A 24,766-nucleotide genomic window follows, 5' to 3' on the forward strand; every position below is an offset into this window, starting at 1 on the left:
GTAATTATTTTTTCTTTAAAATTAATTTTTATTTAATTATTTTCTTGTAGTTATCTTTTATGTATTTCGGAATAGATTTTTTGAAATGTAAAAATGATTTTCAAAGAGTTTAGTTCCAAATGTAGGTATGTAAGAAAATTGTTGGTGTAGAAAATTAGAACTTCTAAGAAATGGCAATTTTTTACATATATTCTGAAAGATGAGGCAATTAGAATTTAATCTAATAGAGCACTAGTTAAAAGCTAAAAAGAAAACTTAAAGCTGTTTTCCTCAGAAGAATGTTATTAACGTTTGGTAATTAATTAATAACAAAACCATCAAATTACGTTAATCATAGAAAATAAAAGGATAAATATTCTTTAACACCACTGTTCAAAAAATCCATCCACCTTATATCTATTTTTTGTAATAAAATATTATATTTTAATAAAATAATAATCTTTTTAGTTAAGTTGTAAGGTAAATATAAAAAAGTGAGAAAAATGTCAACGCATAATCACTCATAATAAAATGGTAACATTTAGTATATCATTCTTAATGTCAATAATTTTAATTAATGAAATTTCAACTTTAATCAAACACTGCAGATTGTGTTCTATTTTCATTAGAAGTTGTTGATAATTTGTTTATATTAAATTTGTTACATTTAACACGCCCTTTTATAAATAAAATTAACAATACAAATGTTTAATTACACGATCAATTAGGTATCATAATTTTAATCTTTCAAACTTATTATTTTATTCAGCTTCTTAGATATTGTAAATATATGAAACATTATTTCTTCATATTTTAATTATGCCAATTGAGTATTAAAAATGTTAATAGTATATAATTATAATCTCTACGTGAAACAAAATATCTTAAGGTGACATTAATTTATAATATCTTCAATGAACTACACTATATGTTTGATCTATTTTAATTTGTCTCACCATTAATCCACCGAAATTGGAATATGACGGGTTAGGATAACAAGACATGAGACAGATTAAAAATGTCAATCTCTCACTTTAACATGTGCCTAATTATAATATATAATATAATTTATTAACACAACTAAAATAACTTTGTATCTAAAAAATTACAACCTAGAATAGTAAAAAATGACACAATTGAATGTATGAAAGATGAAAAGTGTAATAAAAAATAAACAAGCAAACATACTTAGCAAGTACTAATATTCTAATTTAAATTTTAAACTTTTAATTTAAAATATTAATGCATTATTATATTATTAAAATGGGTTGTGGTGTTTTTCTGTTGGAAAGGTTGTTAAAAATAAAAAATTTCGTGTAGCCATATGTGTGGTTATTGTTTTAGTTACAACTTGTCTAAGCACAACATGAGGTTAAGAAACCTTTTGTTCCCAAATACAAGGCATGCACGAGGTATATCAGCCAAAAGCTACGAGGCAAACCCTGAAACCATGCAAAAAGAACATGAACTTACGACCATTTCATCACAAGCTAAAAGAAGCGTTTTCCCAAAATAACTCAAACCGACTCTTTTAAATACCATGCAAGACCCATCGTTGTTCCTCAGACCTGCAAGCTAAGGCAATAAAACAAAACACATTTGTCTGTTTCATCTGCTCACACGCGGGTCCAAAACAAATCATATTTAACTCATCATGGACATGAAGAAGGTCACTTGCGCCATCCTCATCGCCGCCGCCTCCATGAGCGCAGTGGTGGCTGCCACCGAGGTTCCTGCCCCGGCTCCCGGTCCAGACAGTGGAGCCACCGTGCCCCTTGTTGGCTCCTTGGTTGGTGCCTCAGTCTTGTCTTTCTTCGCCTTGTTCCACTAAGCGTTATATATGTGGAAAAAAGGGTGCTGCAAGGAACAACTGATGATGAAAATTGATACAAATGAATATGTATTATTTATTGTTTTGATGATTTGTTAATGAAATATTGATTTGTTTAATAACTTTTATGTTATCTTCTCATAACAAGTATATCTTCATCACCCTGAAATATAACCACTTTCAACCACTGCTAAAAGGATCTTCGAAAAATAAAAGGTTGTTGAATGTAATTAATTGAATTACATATTCACTAAATATGTATTTTGTTCTGAATGAATGCTCTTTGGCATCAGGAAGAGAGAAATACAACCTCATTTTACGTCATCTTATCAGTATCAGATCATGGAAACCGGTACCATGTTAGCAATGAGACTTATTTTAAATAAAAAATAATCATTTTGCAGGAATCGTCTTAGATCTCAATTTTTTAAAGTATTACCAATACACTATATTTTCGACTCAAACAAATAAAATAAAGCACAATATTTTTTTTATGATTTCCAAGAAATCTAATTAATGAGTAGTCTATTGCTAGCAATTGTCTCCATTTTTATATGGTTGTAACAATTTCACTGTCCAAATGATTGAAGAATAGAGAATGATTGCTTCATGATAGATAAGTGCAAGTGTGGAGGACCCTGTGATGTTTATATGAATAACAAATAGACCAAATAAATAAAACATTAAGCTCTAAAATTCATGGTTACTTTTCAGTTAGGAAAAGGGAAGTAAAACATTTATACAATCAATGGCGCATACACTGCTGAAAAACAAGCACAAATGATTATTCAACCTAACAAAAATAATTTAATTCATTTACTATAAGCACTTACCACAACCAAGAAAGAACATGTGGCAAGCTATCTTCGTGTCTCCAATCTTCAACCAAGCAACAATCTCGAACGGAATGTGACATTTGAATTACACGTTTCTTACAATAATGTATAAATTTATAATTAGAACCTCTTGTAACTAGGTTTCAGGATTAAATTTTTGGGCAGACATGAGGCTTTTTGCCAGCCATATTGCTGTTTCTCTTGATGATACAGCTTCTTTTCCAAATGGTCTCAGAACCCCAGAAAGCTCTTCAAGTTTATCTTGCTTGAGTAGCTGAGCACATAATTCGAGCAGAGATTCCAGAGCATCAGCTCTTTGCTGGCAGGGACTATCCAACAGAGTCGTGATTGTCTCATCACCATCGACTTCTGTTATTACACTCAATGAAACGCCACTTTTCTCATCAACCTCCACCGTGTTATCATCTTTATGCGTGCAGAGAATGTGTCTGTTAGCTCTGTCATCATCCTTCACTGGAAGTGCATCATTACAATCAGATGTCAAGCAGTTCATATGTGACCCTTCCGTAAATACATTCAAGTGGTTTCCAGATTCGGTATCATGTCCAACCCTAATAGGAGTCACAGTTAGTGATGGTTTTTCCTCGTTGACGGACTTATCTTTATCAGGGCTGCTACTGCCTGCACTGGACATTGTTGATTTACCAGAGATGTCAAGGTTCGAATCTTCCCTCCGTGCTTCAGCATTATCCAAACCTTCATAGCAAGAACCATCTTCAACTTCTGCGCTCACTGCATTAATGTCATCTTCTAAATTATGAAAATGTTTAGCTGCAAATATTTGTTCCTCATGCGGAGATTCTTGTGTACCCTTTAAAGAGATTTCGTTGTTAGCCGTTTCCCTTGCAGGTCTACTTTTAAAGTCCTCCTTGCACACACTGCAAATAGTTGATTCAGATGTTGTTGACCCATCTTTTGAGCCACTAATACTAGTAGAAGATTCCACTATGTAGCTGGTAAGATCAACCATCCTGGTTTCAATATTGTCTTCTGCACTGGTTGAGATTGTAACAGCATCATTAGGAAGATTGCTTACGAGTATATCTCCATTTCCCTCAATTGGATGAATCCGTTCCAAACGATTTACTAAGCTTGCTTCTTTGTCCTTATGGTCCTTGCCACCACTAGATTTATTAGATCTTCTTGATTTATCCTTTGAATTAACGAGAGGATATACTGGAAGAATATTAGATGATGCATTATGACAACGAAGAACATAAGGTTGTAAAAGCGGATGCCTTAACAATTCAGCTGCCTGTCAATAAAGAGAAACATCATTAGAATCCACAATTGCATCCAAATTAATCAACATAAGGCAGGTTCTGTTGAACTCACGGTTGGCCTATGCTCAGGGTTTTTCCTAAGCATGCTCTTGATAAGTTGTTTCCTGTCACACGTTTGTCAACTTTCAGCTCTATCATCATTATATTAAATATAAGAAATAGAATGAAAGGGGAGAGGAGGGGGGGGAGGGATTTCACAAGGCTTCTATATAATTGTATTCACTGAGGAAAATACTTGAACACCAAAGCACAGGTTAAAATTATATCATGACAGTAGTGTGACTGGGAATGGTTTGAGGATGGTACTTACAGTGTGGAAGAATAAACAATTGGCAGTGGAGAAATGCAGGATCTGTTTATTTTATTGATAAGTCCAGCCATGTCCTGTTTTATTCATTCAATCATGTGTCAATTGTTTTGCTAGTTTAAAATATATTGAAGAATAGAGACTATGTTTCCATTGATAAAACTAAATTCCTGCAGATGGTTAAAGTTCTTACTGGAGCACGAAATGCTGGTTGATGTCCAGCAATCTCAAACATGCAGCAACCTTAACATAAAAAGAGATATCATTCTTACACAACGTTAGTTATCATATGGCTTTGTCAATTAGAAGAAGGTATCCATGAACCTTACCAAGAGACCACATATCTGATTTATAACCATAAGGTATATCAGCCAGGAGCTCAGGACACATGTAATTTGGAGTTCCAACAACCTACACAGGATATAAGAAGTATGCAAATAAAAAACATCTATCACTATGTGAATCAAGTTAGGTATCATTTACCTTTAACAATAAGAAGTTCAAAGCAAAGCAAATATATATATATATATATATGAGAAGTTTAATCTTTTTTGGCTGAACCAAGTTATTCACAAACCGAAAGTTAAAGACTAAAATACTGAGACCCATTTAGTATTGTCAGCTGAGAAACATCAATTACAGGGCATGACACCATTGGATAAAATACAGGTAACTTCTTAGAAGGAGGCATTAGTTAGATAAAAAAAACACATGTACGCGTACCGAGGAAGTAAGGTCTTCTGCATTAAGTCGCTTTGCAAGACCAAAGTCACCTGTATGGTTCATGCAATAAACAAACAACTTCAGATAACGAAGATTTTGAAAGCCAAAAGTTGAGTTTTCAAGGATTAATACTACATACCGAGCCGAATGTTGTTGTCTTTGGTGAGGAAGATGTTGGAACACTGAAATTACATAACGTAGCATTAGTGTAAACATGATAACAGATTTCTTGATCAGTATTATAAGCGAATGAATATGCAATACCTTAAGATCTCTGTGGATTACACGATTAGAGTGCAAGTAGTCCACAGCTATCAACAACTGAGTCAGCCATTTGCAGACTTTCTGCGGTACAAATTGACAATTCAGAGTGGGTAAGGAATAGTCATAAGAGGAATTATCAAGAAAGAGCAGATTATGTGTATTCATTACCTCCTCAGGAAAATATGACCCTCGAGCTTTCTTTATGTTATCTGCCCTGCTCCACAACGAATGTAGAATTCCATGATTAGGACTTTATATTACTCTTTGTATTTCTTCTTTGTAACATGTAAATGCATGCATGTAGACTATGTTGTATGAATACAAGACCCACAGAATCCCAATTACTGTAAGCGTATTTCATCTCCAAAATAAGAATGCAGATAGTCAATAATAACTGTCTATCAAACTTCTACATCGAAAGGATACTGCAAAAATTCAACATCAATCAACAAGGATTCCTTCCAGATCTCCAGGATATGTATTAATTACAAAGATGTTTATACCAGAGTTTCAAATGGAGGTTCCTGGGCCTTTTCTAACACCTTAACCTTTTGGGTCAAAGATCAGTTTTAAAATTCAATATTTGTCATCCTGTCTTATAATTAAAAACCATTATAACAGTTTGATTATTCTTTAGAGTAAGTTCAGCATAAAGTTCTGTGTAGCTCCGTTTCCAATCCAAGATAGCAATTTTTATAATGTCCACATTGCAATTCCAGTAGGTCTTCACCTAAAATAATGTGTTAGGAGTTATGAGAACCATTTTGTTATCCTTGTTTAATAAACTATAATTTTGGTTTAACATTTAAAAAGTGTATTTTTTTTAATAATTTTTCTTTTCACCTGAGATTAATAGAAAAATAATAAGCTCAAATTCTTAATTTATGCAAGAAAGAACCAGTGTTACTAACAGATATTGCTTTACTTACAAGTCACCTCCTTCACAATAGCCAGTTATAATGCATATGTGATCCTCCTACAAAATATAAAATATCAGAAACATGTCTATGAAGTGTGGTTACATCAGAATGAGCTGATATATCTGTATTCAAACTTAGTTTTTCATCTCTATAGAAACGTATGACTGAAAATTTTAAAATTAAGAAGAAAAAGTCCCCACCTTTTCCACCCAAGCATCTTTGTACTCCACAATGTATGGGTTATTCAGTTTTGCAATCAGGTTCATCTATTAGAGAAAGAGGAACTAAGTCACTTTTATGTTGGTAGAAAGAAAACAAACATTTGAAATCAGCTTCACAAACCTCTTAAGATTGGATTGAAAAGCATGAGATAACTATTAAAAATATCCACTTATATCTACATAAAACCAATATTACAGTGGCATTTGGCTCAAAATTGAAAATGACATGCCATATGGTGTTCAGAGCACTTTGTGAGCATAATGACATTTACAAAACAAACATCATCTTCTCTGGAAGTTTGATCAACCATTAGACAACAATAATGAGTAGCATATATCCTACCAGATTTCAACAATCAAAATTAATTCAATTTAAGTTTACTAAAGTGATTGTTTTTGTCTTTGCAGTGAAGATTCAATTTCATGATTTAACTAAATATCTAGATGACACGTTTATTTGCTGTATGAAAGAAGAATAGCCAGCAATGGCATATTCCTAAATCATTATGGAAGGGAAACATAAAAAATTGAAAAGCACAAACAAATAGTTAAGTTGGGCTAATTCATGCAAAGAAAATAAAATATATTAAAACAAAAGTTAAATAAATAATTGTTTGATGGACACCTAGGATTCCTCGGGTGGAAGGATTTTTTACACCAACCTCTTGGTGTGCAGTACGTTTGAACTTCTCTGTCTGTTTGGCCAACCGAATCTTTTTCAGCACATACCTACCGAGGATATGAAATTATGAGAATGAGTAACAATTGAAGTTGAAAAGCTAACTGAACTGAATAAAAATGCTGGATTTTCATAGCCAACAATTAAAGACCAACATCCAGAACCAAAAACTTTTCAAACTTTCTTGCTCGAGTTGTCCATTTAACTGAAAAAATCAATATCCAAGTTCCAACCGTCCATGTTCCACGGTTTAGTAGGAAAATTAGTGAAACCCAAAAGCTAACTGCTATCAAACTTCTCAGGCCTCAACTCCAACAATTAAACACAAAAATCGTTAAAAAAAAAGTTGATTTTTTCCTCATGGGGTGGTCCATTTTCCTACTGGAAAACTAAATGGATCTTCAATCTGTTTATGTAACCATAGATGAAGCAGCTAAAGGTGCCATTGACTTACCTCTTTTTCTCGGACTTGTGAAGAACGAGGAAGGCAGAGCCAAAAGCCCCTCTTCCTATTTGCTCTATCACTTCATATTCTTCCATCTTTTTGGACTTCGTGTCACCGTTCTCTGTCTCCATAGAAAATTCCAGAAGGTAGAAGACAAATGGTGAAGAAGCAGTGAAGCAGCAGATCCTGATTTGCTACTACGAACTTAGGAAAGAAAAAGAAAGAGAAAGAAAATATTCTTTATGGCAAAGTGTGTGTGAGTGTGAATTCTACTACCAAACCTTTCTACCCTTTTTTTCATCCAAGTGCTGTAACTGAAGAGACCCCCAATAGACTGAAGGGCATTAATTGGGCAAAGTAAATGTATCCTTACGGAATGAATTTGGGGACTATTCAATGGGTTGTAGCAACCATATGAAGGGCTTCACATGAAAGATGAGTAAAGCTACATTCCACAATTATGACACTAAACTACCTCCTCAGAAGACAGAATTGGAGAGAGAGAAAGAGCAAAGGGTAGACTCAAGTAAAGTAGAATATATCACCACCAAGAAAATTGAAAGGTTATGACTTAACTTACCCAAAAGAAAATGTAGATTGAGAATAGGAACAGGGCAACAAGGTCAAGAAAAGACTATGCCAAGGACGTGGTGTCACATTTTTAAATACTTCTATTCATTTTTTAGTCAAATCCATATAGGGTTTATGAAACTTACCAGAGTCAAAACAGATTTTACCACTAGAAATATGTCTGTAGATTATTTATCAGTAAAGTCCATGCATCAAAACAAAATTAGAACTTGAACATCTACAAGAGAGGAGTCTTGTATGTACTAACCTTTGATCAATGTTTTTTAATGTTGACACAAGAGTTGTAGTGGTGAGTGTATTATGGCTACAACCCCACCCAGTGACTCAAAAGAAAATGGGGTTGGGTTAAAGGGCATTGGAGGACAGAACTTAAAGGTGGCAGGTGTGGTGTGGAAAACTAAAGAAAAAGGAAAAGTCTTGCTTGCGTTTACAGACTCATAAGAGATCGTTCAAAACAAGGAATGTTCCAAGGTCGCAGTTGTGATGTCACACTCCGTGTACCCTAATTAAAAACCATTAATAAGGTTTAAGTTCTTAGTTTTTTTCAATAGTTCTTCATTAAAAAAATTCATTTTGTCAAGTATTAAAAGTTTTCTTCTTTTTTTCAAGGTTAAAGGAGACAATATGCATGATTATGCTTATTTATTCATGTATAGTTTTATTGGTAAGGAATTAAGATTCCCACATCTTCTTTTATTTGATTTTAATGTTGTCTAAGCTCTTAATCTTATGTTCGGACTAATCTGCAGTTTTTTTGCACCACTTTTATTTCGTATAACACTGAACTTTATTTACAACATCAAATCGACAAAATGTAAATAATAAAACGTGAAGATTGGTCAGAAGTTGATACCAAAGTATCATGAGGGACAGTAACTTAATCCGCAGGTATCTAGATCTTGTTTCATTCCACATGTTGCGCTTAGCAGTTGCAAGCAACACATTCAAAATAAGATTTGCTAAGATGAGCACGAATGCATAGAAGTTGTTCCTTCTTGGAGATTGATTCACCTGAGGTAGTGATCAACGAGGTTGACGAATCTACTTTCCTCGTTCTCAGTGCACGAAACAAAACAATAATTAAATTCTGATTTAGTAAAACAAAGAAAATTGGAGGATTGAAATTAAGAGATTGTGAGACTTGATTTTGTTGAATCCGGTGACGGCGGATTGTGTTGTAAGAATGAACTCAAATAACAACTCAATAATAGAATAATAATCAAGAGAACTCTTCAAAAAACGATTAAAACCACATTTCATCTCTACTAAATAAACAAATTCATTATGATGAATAGAAGGTACAAAAGAGTTTATAATAAGTGGTATAAAAATGGTTAGTCTGTCTTAGTCATTAGTCATTGACTCTAATATAAAATGGATAAAAAGATTTATAGATTTTTTTGTATTGAAAGTTTCTCTGCTGAAAGTTTAAAATTGTAGCAAATGATGATATAAATAAAGACCATCACTATAATACCTTTTTTTTATCGGCATCACTATAATACTTATGATTAAGAAACGTTTTCGCTTGAAGAAGAATATACTAATTATACTAATGTGAAATAAACTCCCACTTGAAAAAGAGATTATGATTAATACTTTGAATTGAAAGTTAGACATTAACTTAGAATAAGCAAATTAAACAATAAAATATATATACTCTCATTATTTTAAATTTTTAAATGAAGATATGTTCTTAATTTCTTATATAAATTTGTTTATATTTTGTTAATAGAGATTCAATTAAAATACACAAATTTATGGACAACTTAAAATTTATTTAAACCAAAATAAAATCTATCCAAATTGGGCCAATGGGTATATATCCTCTACAAAAACAAAGTAAATAAACTAATAAAAGTTGCGTGGGTTTGTGCTAGTATAGTGCGCTGGCCAACCACCGTGGCTGGTCCAAAGGCATAATTGTGGTTTAATTTAACACCTCCACGTTTCTTAGAGGCCAAGAATTTTTGTGTGTTGTTTAATGTTTGACGTAATGATATGATTAGTTTTAAATTAAGTGCTAATAGTGATTGTGCTCATTTATGCTAATATGACAGGTCAGCGACAATTTGTTGCATTTGGCACTAATTAGGTGGCAATCCAGTTTATTTAGCTCTAAGAAATGTGTTTAAGAACTAACAAAAAAGTTTCAACTGGTAATTTGGCGATCATGGTGTCAAATCAAAACCTAATTAGTTTGTTTAACCAAACCGTAAATGATCGAGGTGCAATGTGATTATTATAGTAGACCGTAGAGGGCCTGCCACACGATATAGGTTTTAGAACATAGTATCACAAGAAAGTCAAACAATAATAATAACAATACCAACATCAAATGAAAAGAAAACCGCAAGATTGGAATTTTGTTATGCAGATGAAGCTGACGCAAGGAGTTCTAAGTTTTATCTTTTCATAAATCAATAAAACAAAGTAAAGGAGTGATTCTCCTTGTTCTTATTATTGCCCTTTTTCTTTTCCTTTTCATGCTAAATACTTTAACTCCGATGAGATCTTTTTAGTTATCGGAGACAGTAAGGAGCTAATAAAATTGGTAGAAGAGACAGCAGTTATCATGAGAAGAGTTACTTGAAGTAGTATTTATCTGGACAGCAACCGCAGTTCTCTCATGTGCTGCGCCAAATGTTACAATTACCATTTTTTTTTCGCAAAAGCAACTATGCAGTGTCGGCAGTGATCATTCCACTGTCTTTGCTTTTTATAACTGACCAGCAAATCCAAAATTTCATTCAAAAACCTATAAGCTTTTAATTTGGTTGTCAAGATACTTACTGCACAATGGATAGGTGAAAGGAAAATAACAGTATGCTATATGAACTAGGCGTAGACAATTGACCAAGACATAACAACCGCGATATGTACACAAAATATAATACTGAGAATCACAATTCCTCGTAATTGTTCTTTCGGGCCTAATAGATTGGGCTTAATTCATGTCTATATCACATTCGCTAACAAAATTGTGCAAGCACAGCAAAATATGGGATCACCCCGATTTCAGAAGGGTCATCTCATTTTAGGCCAACATGATGCAGCCATTTCTCCTTCAATATAATTTGTTGATGCCCTAAACCAGTTGCCAGCTTTTGTTTTCAGGCTGAAAATTGTAAGGCGCGTTGAAGACTTCGAAAATGTACATATCAACTTTGGTACTAAATAAACAAAAAACATACATATGAAGAATTGGTAGGATACCCAATAACTTGCCGTTGCAGAAAAGAAATAAAATGGTTCCATCTCAGTTTTGAAAATAACCAAATCACGTCAACTTAAAAATTGAAAACAACACCCCTTTAGTTCTGCTAAATACACCAACATTTGATAACTAAGACAGGAGCAAACATCATGTTACAAACACATTTACTATACAGGATAAACTTAATTATATAATTTTTACTTCCGCTTGGATTGTTTTGAGTTTTTAGAGGATCTACCAGTCTCTAGCTTTCTCCGTGTAGCTTCAAACTCCTCTTCAGAGGGTTCCGGCATATCACCTCCACCATATTTTGAAACTAGAGATGAGAACATTGAATCAAACTGGCCTTTCCTCTCATTTTGGCGTTGGGCTATCATTGCATGCAGATCTGTTTCTGACTGCTTATTAGACCTGTAGAAAGCAATGGATCATTCTTCAACTAGAGCACAAATAGCACTAGTAATGCAAAAACCAGCTTGATCAACTTACTTTTCCCTCCTTCTCAAAGGATTTGAGGGCGGTTTGGTTTCAGATACTTCCTTAGCCCATTTCTGGTAGGCTTTTGTTGCCTTTAGTTCTCCTGCAGAAAATGAAGAGAAAATAAATAATCATGAAGGAAAATGTTAAACAACCCAAGAATGTAATGGACTCTGCCATGACATCGCATCTTAGTATGCTGATTCACAATGCTAATGCTTAAAAGTTAGTGAAGTTCGTGCAATTTTCTTATTATTAGCTTGCATTCCAAATCTAACAATCAAAATACAACTTTTTCCAAATGATAAACTTAAATTATAGAGCAAATGTCCACCTATTACCTTAGTTAACAAGATATAGTTAATATCCTTACCAGCAGCTATAGCCTCATCGAGAATATCCTTGAATCGGTGTGAATCAAGTTTAGGATCTGAACAAAGCATTGAACAAAAAAGCCTGCAAAGGGAGTTAAGTCCTGATATCAAACTCAACCTTTCCAAATATGGCTATGTGCATCACAAATTTGCAATGCTTTCCTACCTATTCATGTTACCCTTGCACTTTTTGTACAAATCAATCAAATCATTTTTCTCCGAGTCAGATCCTCTATAGTTTGCTTGAAACTCCTCAATATCAGCTTCCGTGACCTATACCACATTTTTAAGTACCACATAGATGAACACAAATATCCTTTCAAAAAAGAATTAACATAATACACCACAATGCATCAGAAAACAGAATCTTATGTAATAAAAGAAATACCTTCTTGTACATTGTTCTGAAGAACTCTTGAAGATTCTGAACAGCATCTCCAGCAAGGTCCTGATTTTCAAAAATAAATAAAAAAATAAGTTTTAGTTAAGGACTTGTGACTAAAGTTTCCTAAATGCTACCCTTGCAGCGTATAACATTTTAAAATAATTCATTTTGGATGAATTGTGAACCTAGAGTCTTTGGAAATGATTTTTCTGATAACAGTTAATGGAACATAAGGATTTTAGCTCTAATTTTTTCATTTCCTAATTTTTATACTCACTTTGTTTGCACCCATCTCAATCTCTATTTTTTACCTTATTACATAGGTCACTTTCTTTCTCTTCCTTCCTTATTTCTCCCATCCCTCTAAGACGCATACTCCCTAATTGGATAAACTCAGCTCCTCCTAAAAGTTAAAACCAACATATACACTTATTAAGCTCTTTCATCTAAGTAGGTATAAGTTATATACACTTATTAAGCTCTTTCATCTAGCTAGGTATAACTTATATATAAAAAATTTATTAAGACGTGAGTTTAAGTCTAACTCATCCTCGTAAATTTGACTTCTAAAGTGAGTTTTCCCACCACTGATCTAATGTACATTGATTTTTTTAATTGATTTGGGATCACTAACACACCAAAACTTCACATCTCGAATTTGAAACTAGATATGAATTAGGCTTAAACTCACTTTCTAAAAGATTCAATTCACTTTAAGTTTATGTTTTGTTTTCCTATAAATACTAATTAAATTTTTTATCTAAATATATCCTATCAGATCCTAATTAATCAGCAACAACACATCATCAGAGTCTAACTCACATCATCATCAAGACATCCAGTTTGATCATAAAGTGTCCGCTTCTCTTCATCCCCGAGAATCGATATCACTTTTTGCAGTTGCTGGAATTTCTCTTTAGCTTCCTGCAACAATAACAACACAAGAAATTACTGTCAAGCCCTAAAACTAATCTAGTGAGAAAAGAAAAAACCACGACAATTGGTATATTGAGCTTAAAGAATGACCTCATCACCAGGGTTCTTATCAGGATGGAGCCTCAACGCCAACTTGTAGTAAGCCTTCTTTATTTCCTGCTGAGACGCGGTTCTCTCCACACCAAGAACCTGCAACCAACAAATCAAATCAAATTAAGAAAGTCAAATATCACTCACAGTAACATCATAGTTTAATTCGAAGGGTCAGATGTTCGATGATCAATGAGAAGAGTGAATTTAGGGTACCTGGTAGAGGCTGGTTTCATCACGCTGCCCTTTCATTTCCTCGTCGTCAGAAATCCTAGCTTTCTTCTTCTGCGCCATTTTGGTTATGCACAAGCAAACTGTTATTCCAATACTTCTTACGCGGGGTTTATCACAACTTGTATTTTATGTTAAACTAAATTTTATTTTATTTTTTAAAAAAAAACAAAAAGTTAGGGTTGTTCCCGCCATGTGATTTATTCTTCTTCCCGCCCTAATAAACCCAAATCTCTATCCATAAATTTCACGTGAGACATGTTCTGTTTTATATAGGGTATTAATATGAATAGACAATATATAAAATAATAATTGATAATTTTAGTTAAATATTTTCTCACATATTTTACAAGATTGGGAATTAGAGAATAAAGTTGTTTCTATTATTTTTTGATAATGCTTTTACCAGTGATATTCTTAAAAAAAAAAAAAATACTTTAAGAAGACAATTTCTTTTACAAAATTGTTTGATATGTGGTGGTGAATTTTTTTATGTTCATTGTTGTGTATATATATTAAATTTAATTGTTAAAAACTATTAAAAGTGTTTGATGATATTTTTCACCAAAATAAAAATAACATCAAATATGTGAGAATTTCAAAGAGTAAAATGGTGAAATTCAAACAATGTCTTTAAATGTTTTGATATTAATGCATCATGTGAATGGTGTCTTGATGTCTCTACAAGACGGAACCCAACTTACTTGATACTTAAAAGTTATCTTAAATATCAATGTTTGCTTGGAAGCCTGAACTTAATTGATGAATCTTATAAATATTTCCTTTTAGAGGGAGAGTGAGAGAGTTGAACAAATTTGTAGGTTCTAGTTACCCTTTTTTTATATTACTACCTTGATTTTTGACATCAAGTTATCCTACTTTCCAACTTTATTTTTTAAAAGTTTGAAAAATTCAATGTTTGTTGATGGAAATGGTGAAGGATGAGGATAAACTAATTAATAATATGGTTGAATTAATGATAGTAACATTTGATTAATATTAGAATGAATATAGTGTTGCGCTTGCATTTGTATTTGGTATAGTTTTAGACACAAAAATGAAGTTAAAAACATTAGATTTCTACTATGAAAAAATTGTTTCACTTCAAAGATAAAATTGGAAAAATAAAGAAAAATTTATGCAAACTTTTTGTCAAATACTCCAGCAAAGGTTTGACAACATCATGAGTTTTCAAAAGTGTAAGTATGGACAATCTTCATTCTCATATCCTTCTAAATCAAGTTTTTTTTTTATGTAAATTACTCACTTTAAAATTTTTGTTGCACTTGTCCACTATACATGCTACTAACTTATTATAGCATAATAAAAAGTAAAAATGTGTAAGCTTCAAATGCAAGTCAAATGTAGGACGAGGTCAAAATATGATAAGTCAACTCGCATTGTCATTCCTAATAACACACTCATCACCTACAAAACAAAAATTAATATTTTAAAAATAATTAGAATTTAAGTATTAATTTTTTTTCTTAATAAATGAAAATTGTTGCTTGAAAACTTTTAAGTATATATGAAATATTCTATAACATTAAACAAAAATGATGACATGATTTGAAATACTTTTTTATGATTTTTTTAAAAGAATGAAAAGACTTACTTGTCAAGTTAGGTCCAAATCATTGTATGGACTTTTTTATCCGGGTACATCATAGTGTGAATACCTTCTATAAAATTTAAACTCCACATTTTTGGATTGTACAATTCATAATACATATTTTATATTTTAGAATATAAGTCTAGAATTTTATTTATTTATTCCAAAACGTACATTTTGATTTTTTTATTTATTTTGTATTTCAAATTTATCATTCTAAAATACATTTTTTATTTTATTTTAGATTATAGATTTTAGAATACAATTTTTTTTATTTCAAAACTTAGATTCTGAAATACAAAATAGAAAATGCATTCCTAAAATATATTATCTTAATAAGAAATACATCCCAAGTATTGAAATACATACAAGAATGTGTAATATGAAATGCATTAATATATTCTAAAAGATTTTTCAATTTTAGAAAAACACATTAGATTGTGAAATCGAGAATATATGGATGTAAACTGCTCATTCTAAAAAGGATTTTCTGAATCTAGAAATACATACCAAAATATACAATTCATAATGATTTTTAAGGGTAATTTATCATTTCACCTCTTCATAGGAGTGCATATTAGAAAACATCAGGCTGAAGAAATCAATACCCACTGTAAAAATGAGGCAGTGACTTTTTCAAAAATATAGGAGGCAGTTTCTTCCTGCACTCCTACGTTTGATTTTCTGCACCCCATAATGTCATGCAAAGACAAAAATAACCTTATTATTTTTTAAAAACCCCAAATTGCGCACATGGATTCCATTTCTCTCTGAATAGCGGCGACGCTACTCCATCTCTTAGCACAAGAAGATGTTTCTTTTGGTGGTGGTCGGTAGTGTATCGGATTATCGTTTTCACAATTTATATCTAGTATTTTAGACAATGCGATTCGATAATTTTACGGAATCAGGAATCGATATTTGTTTTTTCACATTCAGGATTTAGAAATCTATAAATCTTCTGGATTAGAGAATCTGTAAATATTTCAGATTGGGAACCATCTTCCGCATTGGAGAATCCGTAAGTCTTTAGGATCCATCGATCCTTAAAAAAAATTAGGCTTCCAGATTCAGCAATCTGAAAATCAACAATTTATTAACAATTTGCTTCCGAAACACCTCCTCATCCGAAAAACAGCATGATTCACTTCCGGATTGATGAATCCATAACACACTCCACCATGGTGACCTTTTCCAAATAAAAGGTCAATGCCACTTGCGAGATTTTTAAATTTGTGGGGGTGCAGGAAGAAGAAGCCAATACGATCACTCTGTTTTTGTTTGTTCTGGTGGATCTCTGTGAAACTCCATTTCAGAGTCCGAGGCTTATTTTTTCGGCCTGATAGTATATGCTTTTCGTAAGCAATTAAAAATATATTTAATTATGTTTCTAGTAAGTGAAATTTGATTTCAAATGCTCAAATTTTAAAGAACTCATTTTAGTTTTAAATTTAAAAAATACAAAAAATTAGATTCTCAATTTCATTTGCTATTTTTCATTATTTTGTTTTCTTTTGTCAAAGTAATATAACATAAAAAGTGCACATTTTTAAATAAAATTAATGGACAGGGTTCCATATATTTAATATTTCATTTTGGGTGTATTGCTTAGAAGTGACAACGGAATGAGTATACTCATTTCTTGTTTCTATTATGAAAGTAAATATTATTTTTTTTCTTATATCTCATGAGTATAAAATTTGTATTTATCTTCATCTTCTTGAATAGTAGATATACTTATATCCATCCAACAACTTAAAATTATATTTTTTAAAAATAAAATAATACTCACAGTAAAAAGAATATTATTGAATTTAGTGTAATTTTTTTGTTTAATATAAAAATTAAAATTAAAATTTTATATATTTAAAATAAAATAAAAATATTTTAATAATTTAAATAGAAATAAATACGGGACGAACATCAACATTCACACTTTCATTTTTATATTTAATTTTTAAAAAAAAATCTTATTATACTCATACATATCTTGATTTAAATATTTTTCATCTCATTGAGAAGAAGAACATATTAGAACAATAAACCCTAAACAATAATCATAAATACAAGTTTATTTAAATAATTTAGGTTTTAATCTTCAATTGAAAAATGATCCAATTCTATAAATTTTCCACTAGTGGAATAAATTGTAGAGCTAAAGTTCCAATATTTCAATAATACAGGGCATATCATCATCCACTCTCAAACTTATTCATCAAATAATAGAGACATGACATGTATATGTAATGATTTAGGAATGAACTCTTATTATATTATTTTATATTATTATGACACGTAGTAAATGATATATAAGAGAAAAATAACATAAATAATATTGTTTCATAAATATTTTTTTTTTCAATTACGTGATATGGTAAGATTAATCTTAAAAAGTTTCATATTACTAATTTCAATCAATATCTTCAATTTTACGTGGATAATAATATTTAACTTTTTTTTAAACTTTTGAAAACTTATTGGTTATTAATTATTTTTTTAGGAAAGTAACAAATTAATTCACATATATATGAAACAAACATAATTATTAGTATTTGGTAGCAAATTTGCAAGATTATTGATAGATCATTTGTTTAAATATGAAATATATTATTGTGTCTTGTATCTTGTATTAAATATTCAAATATACTAAGAAAATGATTTTTTTTTTCTTTTAAAAAGAACACATCATTTGCTATACGTATGACCATCCTTACACAGTTCAGAATCAGTCATCAGGAATATGACATGACTTTCAAATGTCATAAACTAGATCTGATAATTTAAAAGAATGCATTATAGAAGTAAAAAATGTTTAAGTTCTTATAAACCAGCAGCTTCTAAGCCCTGGTTTAGAAGACTGTTGATTTTGATAGTTACCACACATCATCTTACAATTAATTAAAATTCATCACTCAAATTATTTTCAAATAAATTGTTTATTTTGCCTTACTTTAAGTATAATGTTTCGTGAATGTTTCGTAATCGATTAAATATTTATCTTAATTACCATTAAAAAATCATGTTTAGGGTAGTCCATATTTTTTTTTGAAGAAAATGCATGTGTTGATAAATTAATTAATTTAAAATTTATTCATAAAGAACCATTTCATTGATACAATAGACTTTCATCTAACACTAGTGCAGAAACATAAAACAAATGCGGTTTTATAACCGCATTTGATCAACACGCACTTGTAAATCAAAAAATATAAATGCGGCTATATAGCCGCATTTATAAATACCATTTACAAGTGGTAATATGCCGAATCATTAAAAAAAATTAAAAATTTTAAAACATCGTCAATCTTGTGTGAAGCCAAGATTGATGAAGAGTCACGGGAGCGAACAACGGTGACGGCAGCAGAAGCGACGACGGACAGGGAAGCAGCAACGGAGCAAACCAAAAAATCCACAAGAAATCACGAAGACAATGAAAGAGTGCTTCGAGACCACTAATGCAAGGAAAAAAACATATATAAGAAAAACGAAAAACATTTATGCATATATTTGTGAAGATGAAGAGGAAAAAAGAGAGTTCAAGAAACTTACATTGCACAAATGGAATGCAGATGCGGTAGAAGGAGACGAACTCATAGTGCAAACGCGAAACGAAGGCAAAGACGAGAAATAAAGTTTGAAATTGTGTGTGGCGCGCTTCAAAATTTAAGGTAAAAAAGTAACCGCATTCGTAAATCAAGCGCTTGATTTACGAATGCGGTTATTCAAATAACCGCATTCGTAAATCAAAATAATTTCAAAAATGCCACCGCATTTTTTTCAGTGCAAAAGCCGCACTAAATAAAGCGTATCATTTTCTTCTTTTTGCACTAGTGTATTTTTGTATTCAGCTCACCGAAATGTAAAGTTAAATAATAATAATAATATCTAACATTATAAAAAAAAAAGAGTAAATTGATGAATTAGAGGTTGACCTTGAAGACTTTAGGAGAATAGAGATTCACGGGTATTATCGAGGTTCTATGCCTACTTCCTAGGCCTAGCCTTGTATATAACTCAGGAATTAAAAGATCTCTGCAAAAACAACATATATATGGTTTTTTTTATGTATCCTTTATGTGCTCAACAGATATGTGTAACTAACGAAATCCAAATTAAGACAAAACTTTTGAACTTACATAGTTCAAAAAATATCTTGCTTTTTAACTTTTTTTTCCCCTAAAATAAACTAAACATAACTAAAAATAAAACAAGTAAATAAACTAAACACGATTTCAAATAAAACAAGTATTATTTTTACACTATACCGTCTTGAGACGTTTCAGTGAAGATTGTTGATTGAGTGTTCTTTAGATATGATCCTAACATACACTTTTTAATACAAAATGATTAACTTAATCATTGTACAAAAATTTACCTAGAATTCATAGATTAATCTGAAAATCTATCTTAATTTCAATTTAAAGATTTATCACAACTTTTTAAGCATAACAATCAAGACAAATATATGCATTAAACAATATTTATTATACTCAACTATATCAAAACCAACACTAATTTAGACATCAGAGTACCTTTTACCGGTACACCACCTATATTGATTGTAGATCGAAGATTACACAACATTTTCAATTAGAATCAATAAGAATTCAGAGAGTTTGAAGGTACACCATCTATACTAATTATAGATCGAAGATCACACAACATTTCAATTAGAATCAATAAGAATTCAAAGAGCTTGAAGAAATACCGAGACATTTTTCAACTCTTTTATAAATACACATACCAATTATTAATATATATTGTATCACATCATATCTTTGATTTTTACATGTTTTTCACATTCTTTTATATTAATTCATCAATTACTTACTTTACTTTACTATACAAAACAAAACAAAGTGGTTTATTTTATAATACTCACTTTTAAGTTTTTTTTTTTTTCTATCGAAATTTGAATAGAATACTGAGATGCATAAGTCATAAGCATGCATGTATAACAAAAGAGGTGAACCTAAATTATGTATAGCAGTATCCATAACATAACATTGATGTAAACATGGACAACAAAATGAAGGAAGGGTCCCCACAGTAAGGCTCATATTGGTACTACGAGAGGCTAAGCTATGGAATGCTTATTATTATTCCTCATGGCTTTCTTGAATGCAATAAGTGCAATTTGATAACAACCTTGCCTTTGCCTCACAGCCACCATTTTGTGTCTCCTTTCTTTATCAAAAGAAAACCTTCAACACCTGACTCATTTCTTAGCTGTGATCTGTGATTTGGGGTCAGGGAATAATATTGCAAACAAAGAGGAGGGAAACACACACACACACACTCTCATGCTCATCTTTCTTCTAAATCAACATCTATCAAATCTTAAGTTCATACACACATGACTGGTGTAGGGTAGTACTATTGAAAAAAATTAATAGGTCAAATTTATTTTTAAAACTATAATAGATGAGATAAAAAACAATTAACTTACTTTGATTTATTAAAAAATTAATTAATAATACAATTTAATTTAATCGGATCCGTGTTCTAAAGTTCAATATAATTTATTCATTAACAGTTTTTATGGATGAAATCCATGTGTAAAAATAATATTTTTTTAAAAAATTAAAAATATATCTTTGAAAAAAATGTAAATGAAAATTTTAGGAAAGATTTAAAAATGAAAAAAAACTAGGTATATTAATTTTGAGTTACTAGGAATTAATGGAAAAAATGATTACATTTTGAAATATTACTTATAAATCATTAACCCTTTACAAAATTAAATCCTTAGATTTGGTCTGATGTATTGTTTTATATTTTTACAATACATAAATTTACCTTTTGGCAAAAAAATTAATGGTGGATGTATAAACTCTTTTCACTAAAAAAAACAATTACAAATATTATTTTTAGAAAAAAATAATTAATCATTATATTAATTAAATTATATATTATTTTATAATTTATATAAAAATAATTTTTATTATTAATAAATAATTTTTAAATTAATATTTAATTAACTATATAAAAATTAGTAGCTAAAATATTAATAACTAATTAAATACCAAAAAGGTAATTTATAAATTTTGTTAATAATTAAAATTATTTTATTGTTACTTTTTTTTAGTCTTTAAAATAGTATTTAATTTAACTAATATATTAACTAATTATTTTTTATTTAATATTTTTTAATATTTATATTTGTTATTTGATAAATAACAGACAATTTATGCTTCATATATAATGGGGATATTTATATTTTAAAGTGGGACAAATTGACATATATGGCAACACACCATTAAAAATAACATTAGCAATATTTTTTTATTAGTTAACTATGAAATTTACATGCAATTAACCTCGAACTTTTACTGATAAAAGTTGACATCAATGGAAATCATGATTCCAAATGGCACGCATAGGTTTGATGTCTTTGACTGTTATGATAGATTTGGCAAGCAAATAGTGCCTGGTGATTTCACACCTAAACAATTATTCTTTTCTACCACTTTTTTAATTATTGTTCCAACAATCTTCATTAGTACTACAATATACTATATTATATTATTATATGATTGACTTTATTAGTAGGTAATCAAACATAATGATTGTGTGTAAGGTGAGTTGAAATTTCTTGGTTTTCTTTCACAGCCCTCATTAAAACTAAAACTGTAGTAGTTGGTGATTAATTTTTTTTTTAATTTGTGGTAGCATGGGTACTAATGTCATCTAATTAGTCCTGAGTGATTGATGATAATATAGGTTTTGGTAGCATTGAAAGAAAAGTCAAAGGAATTGATTGGGAAGATGCAAAAATTGTTTAACCTCTTTGTTTGTCTTTTAGCTTGTGTCTTTTATTCTTTCTTCTTATTGATAATTTTAGTGAGGGTGCTACAGCACTGTTATTCTATGGGAAGAATCTAAAGCCAAATGATTTGTTTCTAATGCAGGGGCTCTTCACTTTTAAGTTGTAATTGTGTTTTGGCCCAAGGAGCTTCTCACTTTCTCTTTGGAATTTTCTTCTGTGCATGTTCACCCTTCTTCCATGTCACTGCAGCATTCAGCAATTTTCGTTATCATGGTTCAGACACTTTCACAGAAGAAGCTCAAATAATGGTACTGCTGTATCATGTTGTGTCTTAAACAAAAATTCAAGTCAATGGAAAAATCGCTTGAAAATGATAATGCAGTGAAGTCTGCAGAAGTAAGTACAAAAAGAAGATAGAATTATTTTAATTAAACCTACACACACTGCAGGAAATCAATTAAATAAATATAAATTTATTAATTTTCATATAATTTAATAACTTTCAATAAAATCATATTTTCTTAAAGTTTAATGTTACCTAACCATCAACTCGGTGCATTGGACCAAACATCCATTCATCCTTTAACTATGATTCAGTAAAATAAATCATATCTCACATCTTTAATAGAATAAAATTTGTTAAACCTTTTCTCTCTTATTTATACACACATTGCACACACACACGTATCACATTTATTCACTTAAAAATATGTTAATTTTATTATATAAAAGTCACTTGACTAATACATTGAAAGAAAATTCACAATATAAAAGAAACTTTGTTTTTGTTTGGATTTTTGTAGAGCGACTAGATACTATTTGATTGAAAATATCTTTAATTTTAACAATTAGTTGTTATTTGAAATAACAAAGGAAATAGAAATTGGTTTCAGCCTCATTTTTGTTTGAGCTACATTGTTTGAGTGAAAATATTTTATATAAAAGATAATTACTTCAACTTACAAGCGAGAACAATTACTTCATAGCTAAAATAAATTTGGTTATTCATTTTTATTTTCATAAATCAATGTCTTAATACAAAATTATGTACAACAACAAATTTTATAAAACTCATATTTTATCTAAAAATTTCATTATTATAAGCTAAGTGTAAGACTATAATATTTTAATATTAACTTTTAAACTGAATATCTTAATTTATTTTAAACTCTTCAATTTAGAAAATCCTATTTTCTCTACATTTTTTTTACTCTAAAAGAGATTCTGACTGTGAAAACTCTGCCAAATTAAGGTCCGTAGCTAGCGAATAACAAATTGACTTGGACGGATCAAAACTTAGTTTTGGTGAATATAATTAAACTTATCTCTAAGTTTTCTTCTTCTTCTCTTTCCAAATGTGTGGGTTAAGAGAGGATATTAGGATTGATCTTTTGAAGATTTACCTGGATAGTTATAGTGATGGAAAAACCTTATCAAGATTGTTGACAACTCACGTTTTAATTCAGGTAAAGGGAGTCAATACTACATCTTAACATTGTGTTGGTTGTTTAGATAAGTGAAATATGTTAATGTTGTACTACATGTGTATGGATTTGAATATATTTAAGTATGCTTATGATTATAAAATGGAGAATTATGTTGGCTAAATGGAGATTTGGAGTTGTATTTTTTCATGAGGATGAAATATTATCAAATTTGGATGCAATATAATGATTTTGGAATGTTAATCCATTGAAACTTTCATGTGTACTTTGGGTTGCTTTTGTTTCTTTTGGGTCACATATCACTCGAGTGATATGATGTTGCTCAAGCAAGACCCAAAATGTGTGCATTGATTATATTAACCAAGGTTTACAACTTGAGCAAGAGAGATGTCAAGATGATTATCACTCCTTAATAAGGATATCCCTCAAACATTGGACAAAATGCTCAAGCAATATCACTTATGACTCAAGTGTTGATTCTGAATGCTTAACATGGATAAGACATTATTCACATGTCTTGAATTTATGGTGTGTGACATGTGATCTAGACACTCAAGCGTATTGCAGCAATAAAAGATTACTCTAGAACTTGTTGGACTATTTTCAACAAGAAGTTGTCACTTAAACACGATTTCTGATGAATGTTCAATCGACGAGGTGGTCATTAGAAGCGAAGAGAATCCTAAAAGGGTGATGCTTTTGAGTTGCATTTTGCTCAAGTGACAAGAACACCATTCAAGTGAAATGGACGTTATCTTATTTATATTAAAGAGGTTGCTCAAGTGATAATGTGTTGGGATAAAGTGAAGATTTTGTATTTTAATTATATGTTTTTGTACATGTGATGGTATAATGTATAAAGGGTGAGATTAATTATATATGCTAAGGTATATGATTAATGTTGAGATGCATGACATGTGTCCTTTTTTGGTGACTCTTTGTGGATGGTGAATCCTATTTTGATTAGTTATATGCATGTATATGTATTGATATATATGTATATAAGATTTAATCTTTGATGGGTGGTGTAGTGATACTTGAGGTAGTATCAAACCTTGGGTGACAATGAAATGTGAAACTTGCATTAATAGAAACATTCCGACTTCATTGTAGCTTATTAATATAGACAA

At 30.6% G+C, this 24,766-nt stretch overlaps 2 protein-coding genes across 16 annotated transcripts; both read right to left on the reverse strand.

Moving 5' to 3' along the window:
* Window positions 1-1,277: 1,277 nt before the first annotated feature.
* LOC137814082 (serine/threonine-protein kinase Nek6-like) lies at window positions 1,278-8,472 on the reverse strand. 15 transcript variants are annotated; one of them, XR_011081592.1, is made up of 16 exons: window positions 7,791-7,961; window positions 7,519-7,695; window positions 7,048-7,114; window positions 6,365-6,430; window positions 6,174-6,220; window positions 5,413-5,458; window positions 5,245-5,325; window positions 5,120-5,162; window positions 4,981-5,030; window positions 4,587-4,668; window positions 4,451-4,500; window positions 4,261-4,334; window positions 4,003-4,054; window positions 2,644-3,922; window positions 1,519-1,836; window positions 1,278-1,421 (listed from the first exon to the last, which is right to left on the reverse strand). XR_011081592.1 is itself a non-coding variant. In XM_068616638.1 (14 exons), exons 2-14 carry the CDS (start codon window positions 7,602-7,604, stop codon window positions 2,783-2,785), a joined length of 1,884 nt encoding a protein of 627 aa, XP_068472739.1. In that variant the 5' UTR covers window positions 7,605-7,630; window positions 8,348-8,466; the 3' UTR covers window positions 2,483-2,782. The 15 variants fall into 15 exon arrangements, 8 of the variants coding, with proteins under 8 accessions (XP_068472739.1, XP_068472736.1, XP_068472740.1 ...); XR_011081596.1 differs by lacking the exon at window positions 7,791-7,961 and adding an exon at window positions 8,348-8,472 and having other exon boundaries at window positions 1,278-1,836; window positions 7,519-7,630; XR_011081594.1 differs by lacking the exon at window positions 7,791-7,961 and adding an exon at window positions 8,348-8,437 and having other exon boundaries at window positions 1,278-1,836.
* A 2,825-nt stretch (window positions 8,473-11,297) lies between these two features.
* LOC137814084 (chaperone protein dnaJ 6-like) lies at window positions 11,298-13,946 on the reverse strand. Its single transcript, XM_068616641.1, has 8 exons — window positions 13,796-13,946; window positions 13,580-13,678; window positions 13,376-13,477; window positions 12,557-12,616; window positions 12,335-12,441; window positions 12,168-12,250; window positions 11,807-11,897; window positions 11,298-11,728 (listed from the first exon to the last, which is right to left on the reverse strand). Exons 1-8 carry the CDS (start codon window positions 13,871-13,873, stop codon window positions 11,515-11,517), a joined length of 834 nt encoding a protein of 277 aa, XP_068472742.1. The 5' UTR covers window positions 13,874-13,946; the 3' UTR covers window positions 11,298-11,514.
* Between the last annotated feature and the right edge of the window lie 10,820 nt (window positions 13,947-24,766).

Source organism: Phaseolus vulgaris, chromosome 1 (assembly GCF_000499845.2).
Source record: "Phaseolus vulgaris cultivar G19833 chromosome 1, P. vulgaris v2.0, whole genome shotgun sequence".
Lineage (NCBI taxonomy): Eukaryota > Viridiplantae > Streptophyta > Magnoliopsida > Fabales > Fabaceae > Phaseolus > Phaseolus vulgaris.

Coding starts and splice junctions, on each gene's coding strand:
- LOC137814084 (XM_068616641.1), bottom strand. CDS start 13,873: ATGGCGCAGAAGAAGAAAGCTAGGATTTCTGACGACGAGGAAATGAAA. Junction 12,617..13,375: donor CTGGATGTCTTGATGATGAT/GTGAGTTAGACT, acceptor TTTGAAAATCAG/GACCTTGCTGGAGATGCTGT. Junction 12,251..12,334: donor TGCAAGGGTAACATGAATAG/GTAGGAAAGCAT, acceptor CTCCCTTTGCAG/GCTTTTTTGTTCAATGCTTT.
- LOC137814082 (XM_068616633.1), bottom strand. CDS start 7,810: ATGAAAAAAAGGGTAGAAAG. Junction 7,696..7,790: donor ATGAAAAAAAGGGTAGAAAG/GTTTGGTAGTAG, acceptor GTAGCAAATCAG/GATCTGCTGCTTCACTGCTT. Junction 5,326..5,412: donor GGTCATATTTTCCTGAGGAG/GTAATGAATACA, acceptor TTTGTACCGCAG/AAAGTCTGCAAATGGCTGAC.